At 35.9% G+C, this 12,032-nt stretch overlaps 1 protein-coding gene and 1 long non-coding RNA gene across 2 annotated transcripts in view; one reads left to right on the forward strand and one right to left on the reverse strand.

Annotated features, from left to right (window-relative positions):
• The window catches only part of EPHA6 (EPH receptor A6), an 851,091-nt gene that overhangs the window by 362,793 nt on the left and 476,266 nt on the right, over positions 1–12,032 (forward strand). Inside the window, exon 5 of the mRNA XM_082392247.1 lies at positions 6,755–7,090. Within this exon, the coding sequence (XP_082248373.1) occupies positions 6,755–7,090 (336 nt within the window). The remainder of the gene's footprint in view (positions 1–6,754; positions 7,091–12,032) is intronic.
• LOC309628836 lies at positions 1,661–6,840 on the reverse strand. The gene is made up of 2 exons (XR_014244738.1): positions 6,082–6,840; positions 1,661–6,032 (listed from the first exon to the last, which is right to left on the reverse strand). It is a non-coding gene; the product is annotated as an uncharacterized lncRNA (long non-coding RNA).

A 12,032-nucleotide genomic window follows, 5' to 3' on the forward strand; every position in this document is an offset into this window, starting at 1 on the left:
AGAAAGAGGCTATAATATAATGAAGTAAAATAAAGCAATTATAAAGCAAAGCTATACAGACTAAATCTCACCCAGAAGCATATACATATACTCTCACAAAAAAAGGAAAAGGGGAAAAATTAATATATCCTGCTCCCAAAGTCCACCTCCTGAATTTGGGATGATTCGTTGTCTATTCAGGTATTCAACAGATGCAGGCACATCAAATTGTTTGTGGAGCTTTAATCCGCTGCTTCTGAGGCTGCTGGGAGAGATTTCCCCTTCTCTTCTCTGTTCGCACAGCTCCCGGGGTTCAGCTTTGGATTTGGACCCGCCTCTGCATGTAGGTCGCCTGAGGGTGTCTGTTCCCCGCCCAGACAGGACGGGGTTAAAGGAGCAGCTGCTTCGGGGACTCTGGCTCACCCAGGCTGCGGGGAGGGAGGGGTACAGAGGAGGCGGGGCGAGCCTGCAGCGGCAGAGGCTGGCGTGACGTTGCACCAGCCTGAGGCACGCCGTGCACCAGCCTGAGGCGCGCCGTGCGTTCTCCCGGGGAAGTTGTCCCTGGATCACGGGACCCTGGCAGTGGCGGGCGGCACAGGCTCCCAGGAGGGGCGGTGTGGAGAGTGACCTGTGCTCGCAAACAGGATTTTTGGAGGCGGCAGCAGCAGCCCCAGCGTCTCACGCCCGTCTCTGGGATCCGCGCTGATAGCCGCGGCTCGCGCCAGTCTCTGGAGTTCGTTTAGGCGGCGCTCTGAGTCCCCTCTCCTTGCGCGCCGCGAAACAAAGAGGCAAGAAAAAGTCTCTTGCCTCTTCGGCAGCTGCAGACTTTTTCCTGGTCTCCCTCCCAGCCAGCTGTGGTGCGCTAACCCCTTCAGGCTGTGTTCACGCCGCCAGCCCCAGTCCTCTCCCTGCAATCTGATGGAAGCCCGAGCCTCAGCTCCCAGCCCCGCCCACCCCGGCGGATGAGCAGACAAGCCTCTCGGGCTGGTGAGTGCTGGTCGGCACTGATCCTCCGTGCGGGAATCTCTCCGCTTTGCCCTCCGCACCCCTGTGGCTGTGCTCTCCTCCGTGGCTCTGAAGCTTCCCCCCTCTGCCACCCGCAGTCTCTGCCCGTGAAGGGGCTTCCTAGTGCGTGGAAATCTTTCCTCCTTCACAGCTCCCTCCCACTGGTGCAGGTGCCGTCCCTATTCTTTTGTCTCTGTTATTTCTTTTTTCTTTTGCCCTACCCAAGTACGGGGGGAGTTTCTTGCCTTTTGGGAGGTCTGACGTTTTCTGCCAGCGTTCAGTGGGTGTTCTGTAGGAGCAGTTCCACGTGTAGATGTATTTCTACTGTATCTGTGGGAAGGAAGGTGATCTCCGCGTCTTACTCTTCCGCCATCTTCTCTCCTCCCAGGTTATATATTTTTGAATACATGCCTACAATGTATAAAAGTAATCAGCTCTGCCTGAGGACAATGCGAAGGTGTCACAAAGGGGGTAAACACCTAAATCAGAACATGAAGGATGAGTAGGAATTTTCAACAGAGCAAAAAAAAGTAAGGGAACAGTATGTGCAAAGGCATTGAGATGCAGCAAAAGGGAGAAAGAGGCTAAGGGATGGGCCTAGTTATAAAGACAAATGTAGACGAGGTTGAGAGATTTAGATTTTATTCTGGAAGTGAATGGTATTTAGTATATTAGATTTCTTTTTTTATTTTTGTTTCCTTTAACTATGAGTCTTAGAAATAAGGGAAAATGTAGCAAGAATTATCTAAGTCTTCATTCACGGTATTATGAAAACACTAATGGACAAGTCTTAATTTTAGACATCAATTTAGTTACTGAAGTAACTACAATAATATTGAAAAAATGAGAATATGTAGAATTCAAAGGATTTGAAGTGCACATGTTTCTGTATCTTGAGCAGTATTTATCTTGAAGATTTAATTTTCAATTACTCTTCCGTAAATGTTTTTAAATGCTTTAAGGTAACATTATTAAAAGAAATCTGTTGTGGGAAGGCAATAAATTGCTCTCTAACTTGTGTGTTTTGAAAATTTGCATTTGACAGTACTCTCTAAGCAAAGCACTCTAAAACATTTTTCTATTTATAGGATGAATACATTGTGACAGAAAATGTGATAGAAAAAAAAATCTAAACATAAAAAGACCTAGGTATCATCCTACCACTAATACATTTCATGACCTTGACATAATTACAAAACTTTCCTGGGCCTCATTTCTTTATCTGAATAAGTTGATTTAGTTCCTTCCCTGTGGTGAGCTTGAAGCCCCAGTTTTATGATTATTCATCATCCATTTCCAAATACACAAACATTTTATGAACAAAACATTGATAGAGCACATAGTGGTTTAGATATGAATACAAAATTTTGTTTATAGGGCTCCTATTGAATACCTTTTTCAAAGATTATATAGTAAGGATATTAGATTAATAACATAACTATAGATAAAGTTAAAATTGATAGTGATAGTGCAAAGAATGAAATGACTTTTAGAGTTTTAAATTATGTCTATATGCAGATCTGACAACTGATATTTTTAGTACATTATTGAAGTATGGAGATGTACTTTTTCATTTATTCATATAATTTACTCCTTTGCAAAACATTTGCCTAAACATGTATAGATGATTCTATATATATATATATATATATACATACATATATATATTCTGATGTTCTCTTTGGCATAGGTAAACGTAGAACTATTTTTCTCTCATTCGTAAACTCAGATGTAAATAATATGCTCTTTATTAGGAAACTGTACTATAAAGTCTTGGTAGTCATTAAATTAACAAACACATTTTTAAAAAATATTTATTTATTTATTTGGCTGTGCTGAATCTTAGTTGCGGCATGTGGGATCTAGTTCCCTGACCAGGGATTGAACCCGGGCCCACTGCATTGGGAGCGTGGAGTCTTAGCCACACGACCACCAGGGAAGTTCCCAACGAACACATTTAAATTATTGCCAGGTAGTAAGTTAAGAACTGGAAAATATAGTTTAATAAAATTTAATAGGCAATAGCCTTTAATGATTTTCAGTTATTTGGATCAAATTTTCATTGTTCTTAAGGTTAAAAAATGCATCTGTAAGCCACAATTAGTTATAGAGTTAATGGGTGAATGAATAGTCACTCTTCAGTTAATATGAAAAATACCCCTGTTTATTAATGAGTTAATATATTTCTGTAATTATAAGCATAAAATATGAAATCTACAGCAAAGTATGTAGTAACTGAAATGTGACCCCTAAGTTTGCTCTCCTTCAGTGTCAACCTTTATTTAAAGGGTGTTCTGCAGAATGCTAGTATTCCTTCATATGCTTCTTAGAAAATAAGATTCCATGAATAAACGTTTGGGAAATGTTGGATTAAACAAAGTGAAGCAAATTGTGTTTGTTTTGTTTCAGCGTCAACCTGCCGGAGGAATCTTAATTTGAGCGCTGAACTCATTTTTTTTGTGATGTCTCATGGGACTAGAGATATTATGCAGGATGTATTTTGGGAAATATAGTTCTGTTTAAAACATTTTACATAAAGAAAAAACTTAAATTAAATTTAAAAAATTGTAGCTCACCTGGCCTCTGCTACTCTGAGAGGAAGATGGGGGCGCAGGGCCAGATGCTCTTCTGGGGAGGGACAGGACCGCACTGCCACAAGCTTCTCAGAAGTTTACTATTAGAGCACTATTTCTTTATTCTTTAAATGTGTAAAGGGGAAATCCAAATTGAAGCCAAAAAAAAAAAAAAGAAGATTGAAAGTGTGTTTTTTTAATAGAAATAAAATTGTAATTTTTATTTAAGTTTGTTACATGATGGGCTAGAAAAACAGCTAGCTGCAAATTAGGATAACTGTCCTTTTCTTATGAGGTTGGTTTGGAGGGTGTAGTGTGGAGATAGCTTTTTTCTATGTGAATTACTTGTTTCCTTTAAGGAAAAGAAATCAACATAAGAAAATCCCTGAGAGTTTTCAGTACAGATGTCTCCAAAAGAGTTATTGCTGCCAAGATTTTTTTTCCCTGTGTGTCACATAATCTTTGTATAATTTATAAATGATAACAAAGCAGTCAGGCCATATTCATAAAAGCCCAGTGACACATAATTTAGTTGAATCTGAGGATTAGAATTAATTGTCTCTCTTTGTTCTAAGTTCTAAATCTTAGTAATTGATTCATGCATGTGATTACAGCTTAATATTTGCATGAAATCACAGTTTAGCTGGCATAATTTAACAGCAATTAAAAACCTATTTAATTGTCATGCAAATTGGTATGAGAGCCCTTGAGGAAGAAGGGTGTTTGCCGTTTTTATTTAAGTATCTCTAGGCGGACAGTCATATACTTGCAGACACCCATAACATAATTGATAACATTCTTCCTGTTCTTGGAAATGTAAGTGAATAATAATTCATGTTTTTCCATTATAAATAAGAGAAAAGAGCAACAATATGATTATGTCATTCTGTAGGAAGACATTATTATGATAATGATAATGAATCTTTATCTCCTAGCCATGAGTCTAGGTTGGAGGTAAAGAACAATGCCTATCCCTGTGCTCTAGTTTATAATCCCTTCCATATTTTCCTTTCTGAAGGTAGACATTTCTATAACTCTCTGGAACATGAAATGACATAAAGCAAGGTATGGAGAAACCTTTTAGAAAAACTAACTGCCCCTTTTCTAGGTCTAGCTTTAGGTGGTATACATATAGGTGTCTGAGTCCTACCCATTAGGTTGCTGATATCAGGATCCAGCAAAATGAAAAAGGAAAATATAATACTTCTTAATATCTCAAAGCCAATACACAGTCATATAGATTTAGGAGTGATGTTATGCTACTCTAACAGTATATAACAGATCTTGCTACTGAGTCCTCTGTACTCATTTAGACCATTCCCCACACTGCAGCCAGAAAGCTGTTTTTGAAACACATGTAGATAGAATCTGTTAGTTTCTTCCTGTTAAGTATAGAAACATATTCAGACTCATTCCAATGAGCCAGCAGTCTGGCATTATCCGACCCCTTCCTGTTCCTTAAAACTCACTTCTTGCTTCCTCCTTCTGCATTCTAGCCACAGTGATCTTCTGACAGTTCCGTGACTATTTTTAAATCTTTTTTGACTAAAGAGCCACACATCTTCTACCTCTAATATTCTTCCCACCCCTCTGAACATCTTCCACATCACCTATATGAGGCCTTCTCAGAATGTTTCTCAGGTTATTTCAGCTCCTTTCCTTTTGATTTCTGTAACTGCACTTACTATAATTTGAATTTTGTTCTTCTGTTTGTGTGTGTGTATTTGTCTTTATCTAGCCATTCAGCTAAAATGTTAATAACAAGAAAGCAGAAATAACCTTTATCACATTCATGCTGTAAGCCCAAGATCTAGCAGAATATCTGGCACACATAATAGTCACTAAAAATATATATATTTAATGAATGAATGACCATATCTTGAAATCCAAAAGAAGCTTATATCAAAAATTGAATTTCTTTCTGTGGAGAGAATGTCACAGAGAATTCTTTCCCTCCTTCTAAGCAAATTTTCTTGATAGCAGAAACTTAAAAAACTGTTTAGATTTCTTAAAACTAAGCTTTTTAAAATATGGCAGGAATGTTAATTAGTTATTTATGCAGTAAATTATTTTTCAAAATATCTGTCATAAGCACAGTCCCTTACAGAAAGGATTCTGTGGTATTTCACAACATAGCACATAGCACAGTGCCAGGCACCTAGTAGACCTTCAGGTAATATTTGTTCAGTGAATGATATAAAACTGAGGTTTGAAGGACTCGGATAAGTGTAAAAGATTATTGACACAATTTTAAGAAAAGGCTGGAATAGTTAAAGGATATAAATACTCTATGCAGTGTGCTCCTTATGGAAAAATAATGAGAAAAAAGAGAGCAGATGCTCATCCACCATCCATAAGAAACATGGTTTGTGCACTCTTGATGACAAATAAGAGGATTCTGTGGGTCTCTTTATAAGCTTCTAAGGACACACTTACTTATGTTTAGTAAAGTTAATCTAAATAAAAGTCTAGGTACTTACTTACTTATGTTTAGTAAAGTTAATCTAAATAAAATTCTAGGTACCATTTCTTACGTTATACCCCCTTTTATCCCTTCCATATAATGCTTTTGTCCCATGAAATTGGCAGGACCTAGTAAAAGCCTTTATGCTGCCTCCAGTTTCCCTTCCTCTTCCCCTTCTTCCAAACTGTCTGTCCACCCTGAGTTTATGGCCATTTATTCTCAGCCTGTGAGAAAAAGATTCTTAGAGAGATTGTCCAGAAAAATGAATGGGAGTTTTAGTTATACATCAAGCATAGTTTGAGGACTGAAAGGCTGAACACAGCATGTTTTATATATGCATGTTACTATTTTTTCAAAATTTTAAAATGATGATGTAATTATTAAGATGTATTTAAAACCATCACATAATTTAAAATAATGTTTTGTTATATATTTTCAGTCAACAAATTTAAAAAGTATAATTACTGTATCTTTTGGAGATCTGTGGCTTTTTATATTAAATATTGAAATTCATATGCCAAAAGTTAAGATATAGACCATCTTCACCCCTAGGACTCCACTCTTACTAGACTAACTCAGATATTTTTAACCATATTTCTTTATGGTTTCCATCAGAAGAAAGAGCTCAAACTAATATAAAAGACCAGCAAGTGTTTATTGATGACGTTTTCAAGTTAGCACCATAATTCATTGTCCTATACATGTACATTTGTTTTTTAATTGCTTTCTCTAGGGCCACCTTCAGCTCCTAGGAATGTGGTTTTTAACATCAATGAAACGGCCCTTATTTTGGAATGGAGCCCACCAAGTGACACAGGAGGGAGAAAAGATCTCACATACAGTGTAATCTGTAAGAAATGTGGCTTAGACACCAGCCAGTGTGAGGACTGTGGTGGAGGACTCCGCTTCATCCCAAGACATACTGGCCTGATCAACAATTCCGTGATAGTACTTGACTTTGTGCCTCACGTGAATTACACCTTTGAAATAGAAGCCATGAATGGAGTTTCTGAGTTGAGTTTTTCTCCCAAGCCATTCACAGCTATTACAGTGACCACGAATCAAGATGGTAAGTTCCACTGTTGTTCTCTCAAAATTTATCTATAATTCCCTTTTGATGCTTAATATCCCTGGTGGACCTATATTCACTGAGGTGCAATTGTACACTCTATACATTATAGGGGTGATTTTCTAGTTGTTGTTCTTATTGTTTCCCAAGGTGCAGAAAGATATTTTTGATATTACTTCTTAGTAGTATGGTCAATTAGATATAAAGCTTCTCTTTAATATCTATGCATTTATGTTTTTGATATAATCCTATACTGACATATCTTAATGAGCAAGTCTATATTACTTATCAACAAACATCAGACATAAATAAAATGTTGCTACATGAATTGAAATTCAGTTGCCGTACTTATGCAGCCATCTCTTTTCCATGTCAAATAAGCAAATAGTAAGAATTTATGCTAATTATAATTCATGTCTATATTGTAAAAACAATGCAGCCAGCAAACCTAACCATAATCCACTCCTAAAAGAAACAGCAAAAAATATCCAGAAATGTGTCTAAATGCTGTTGTTTAGGTGCAGTTTTGTGTAAAAAATAGTTAAACTGTCTTTTTTAAAAACTCCAATTGCTTTCAGCTAAATGGTCCCTTTTAACACTCCAGGTTTTACTGCAATGTAGTTAGGCGCGAATAGGCCTATGATTTTTATAAGTATATATTCTCTTTAATTCCCCCCATAACGTAATTTATCACAAAGCATGATACAGGAAAAGCTTCAAAGATTTTAAAAACTCCCTTTGAGAAGCATTCATAAATTATGTTGATACAGAAGTGATTGTCTTATAGAAGAAAGTATTGTTTTATATGTTTTATACTATTCTTTTACACTATATTTGTTTGCTAGGTCTGCTATAACAAATGCCACAGGCTAGGTGGTGTAAACAACAGAAATTTAATTTCTTATTGTTCTAGAGACCAGAAGTCCAAGATTAAGGTATCAGCGGAGTTGATTTTATTCTAAATCCTCTCTCCTTGGATTGTAGATATCCTTTTTCTCCCTGTGTCTTCATATGTTCTTTCCTATGTGCATGTCTCTGTCATAATCTCTTGTAAGGATACTATCATGACAGATTAAATCCCACCCATATGACCTCAGTTTACCTTAATTTCATCTTTACAGGACCTATCTCCAAATCCAGTCACATGCTAAATTCAACATATGGATTTTAGGGGATGCAATTTGGCCCATATCATGCATTAAGGCAGCTATGGTGATATTTAAAGTAGAAATATATATAAGATGTTGGAATACTATTCAGCAATAAAAAGGAACAAACTAGTGATACACACAACTTGGATAAACTTTAAGGGCACTATGCTGAGTGAAAAAAACCAATCTCAAAAGGATACATACTGTATAATTCACTTACATAACATTCTTGAAATAACATAATTGTAGAGATGGAGAATAGATTCTTGGTGGACAAGGGTTAGGGCTTAGGGAGAGAGGAATTGGCTATTAAGGGGTAGCAGGAGGGAGCCTTGTAGTAATAATATAGTTATGTATTTTGATTATGTGGTAGTTACATGAAGTTAGATATGTGATAAATTGCAAAGAGCTACACGCATGACATGCGTGCATGTGCACACACACGAGCTCTATGGATTTTCCCAATGTCAATTTCCTGGTTTTGATGTTGCACTATAGTTATGCAAGTAGTTAGCATTGGGGGAGGCTGGGTAAAGGGTGTATGGGACCTTACTATACATTTTTTTGGCAAATATCTGTGAATCTATAATTATTGCAAAATAAAAAGTGAAAAAAACACTGCTAAACCTATAAAGTGTACAGGAAGAAAACTTAAATATTCTACTAAAAACATATTTGAAGTGGATGTGACTATTTTATTCAAAATAATATATATAAGTTCACTTTGCTGATAATCTTCAGAAATGCATCTAATAAATAAAGCAAAGCCAAATAATACTGTAGAATCACCATTTTTGTATTTACTATATAATATTCCTCTTCATCTAGCAAACTGCTCCACATCATAGAATTTGCTTTATGATTGTTCAAAACGTAATTCCTGTTTTCTTTTTTTCTTCTCTCCCATAATATCAACAAAATCTTGTCAGATGTGTCTTCAGCATAAATCAGATAGGGTCTTCTGTTTCTCTCTGCATTAGCAGATTATTTCTAAGCCTTTTTTCTGCCACTTGATTAAAAAAAATATAATCCAGTACAACTGTTCTAACTACAGGGTATAAATAATTAAGTTTGGGAATAAAAATAATATATCACTTTAAATAAAATATATATATATATATATGTTTACATAATTTCATACATTATACACATAGCAGTCTTTCAGGATTAGAAGAGAGTTCATTTAGGCTATTTTTCTAATTTAGCAGAAGGGCAGGATATGAACTATTTCCCACTTTGAAAATGAGAGAATTCATTAAAAGTGTATTGTTATAAGGACAGAAATTATACAAAGCATGAAACAAGATACAATATCCATATATTAGGCTATACATTCTGATAGGGGACAGTATTATTAAATAATCCTCCCCAGTAAATTTATTTTTGAGAAGAATATTGAGAAACAATTATTGTTCATTTAATTCAACTTTGTTTTAGTTATAAATTATAATGAAAAATCAAAATATATTTAAATTTTGTTTGAAAAGTACATCAGGGTCCTAAACTGAGCTAAAATATTGCCACATATATACTTTATAAAATATTATGACCAGTCTTACACGTATGAGCCACTTATCTCCATGTCATAATTTTAAGAGGCACCAAGAAGGTCTTCTCTTCTTGTGTCTGAAATTCTGTTAGAAAATCATATCTTTAAAAATGCAGATATTCCAGTCAAGGGTAACATTATGAAATAATTCAATCTGTGCATGTATCCATTACTCTCTTCACATCAGAAGGGGTCAGATCCTAGTGTTGGGTAGAAGGAGCTTATAGAAACTGGAGTGTCCCAGAACCAGACTTGAGCTGTTGTCATTGTGTGCCAGCCTCAATAAGATAACAGTGTTACTATTGCAAATAGAGGGAGGGATTTCCCATCATTCCTCTTGGGTATCTTTGGAAATTCTCTTTGAAGTGACTCAAGAGGCGCTGTCCAAAGTTACAGGGTAACACATTACAATTTTGTTGGACTGAGGGGACCACAGTAAATTATTTGTCTCATTATCCGTAGGTTACATATCATTGTTTTCACACTAAAATAGAAAAGTGATATGAGCTATTAATAAGCCTTTAATTTATTCAACATATGTACAGTGGTGAACAAGCTTTTGTGAATTTTACACCCTGGTGGGGAGGCAGATAACAAATAATTTGACAAATACATAATGAGTACTGTGATAAGTCCCACCAAGGAGAAGCTCAGGGTGCTCTGAGAGCATGTATTATTCAGGTCTAGAGGATAAGGGCTGGTTTTCCTGAAGAAGCAGTATTAAATTAAGTTCTGTTCTGAGAGATGAGTAGAATATGAGGAGGCCACATGAAGCCAGGAGAAGGGAAAGAATGCTGAGTAGAAGGAACCAAGCAGAGGTTGAGCAATTGAGGGATTAGGCCCTGATGACTAATGGACCCAAGAACACCTAACAAGTTGATATATTGCAGAGGTACAGCAGGATTTGGGGAAGGAACTGAAGATTTAACCTAAAATTTGGAGAAATGAGTTGGTGTCTGCAAAATAGCCAAGACAAGTTAGGGGAACAACCATTTAGCAGAAGATGCTGATATATCATCAAGGCCAGAGGTAGGGAAAAAGAAAATCAGCAGAATAATAATATTGTACATGAGGCAACCTCGTACAAATAGGAAATAAAATAATAGAGACCGAAAAATATAGACAATTGCATTAATTATGTTTTTACTATTCTGTGCACAGTGTGGAACGTGAGGATAAAGAGGAAGTTTGCGTCAAATTACCTTTTCTTTCATGTAGTTGATTATATGTATATGTCTTTTCTCATACTTAAGAAATATTAAGGAAACCCCATTAAACAACCTTGACTTAATTGTTTGCTGTCTGCTTACAATTACAGAAATGGGAGAAAAAAAAAAAAGAAATTTCCAAATCACTTAGAACCACTTAGCTGTAGTTAGGAAAAACATTCCTTGATTATCCTGATTCTAGTTGGATAAATAAGATTATAGATTTAAGACTATGACTCTCATAATTAGAAATCTTTGCAATAAACCTTAATTAACTGACTTCTGCAATCCCTAAAAGCTTTTTTGCAACCTTCTATTTTGATAGTTTATTTAAATGGTCTTTAAAGGTGGTTCATTTAGAGAACAAAACAAGAAAGCAACACCTAGAAAACATTTGATTTTAATCCTCAGTGCATGATAGAAAAACTAAGATGTGTAGTTTAGTAAAAGGAATTATTCAGGTCATAGACAGGAAAGGAAAATGTTAATCATGGATAGTCAGCCTGAAACAAATTGTGTTTGTGGATATCCTGACATGTGCAGAAACCTTTAGAGACCATGTTCAAAGTGAAAGACATGCTAAGTTACAAACCAATGCTGCTGATATTTACTAAAGGGTCTTTAAAGCAATTATTGTCAGAAGCAGTTTGTCCAGTCCTTCAGCTTCCTAAAATATATATTCAACACTCCTGTCTCTGCCAATGGGTGACTATTCTGTATAGGTCTTGCTTGAGGCTTACATTTTGATTGCAGATTTCATATATTTGCTCAGGTAGCAATAATTAATTGAACTGACATTGAAAATAGATTTAAATCAACAAAAGTCTCCATATATTTATAAACTTGAGATGTCTATTAGATTTACAGTTCACTGCATTCTGAAAATACAGTCTATTTCAAATAGCAACCTTTTGCACGTTGCTAGAGTAGGTTAATTAGGGACATTATAAACATTCATTCATCTTTCTATCTGTATTTTAATTTATCTTATGTCTGGATATTCCTCATAATCCTCACTGTGTTTTTAAAATTCT

The sequence above is a fragment of the Balaenoptera borealis genome (assembly GCF_965194805.1).
Source record: "Balaenoptera borealis genome assembly, chromosome: 5".
NCBI classification, from domain to species: domain Eukaryota; kingdom Metazoa; phylum Chordata; class Mammalia; order Artiodactyla; family Balaenopteridae; genus Balaenoptera; species Balaenoptera borealis.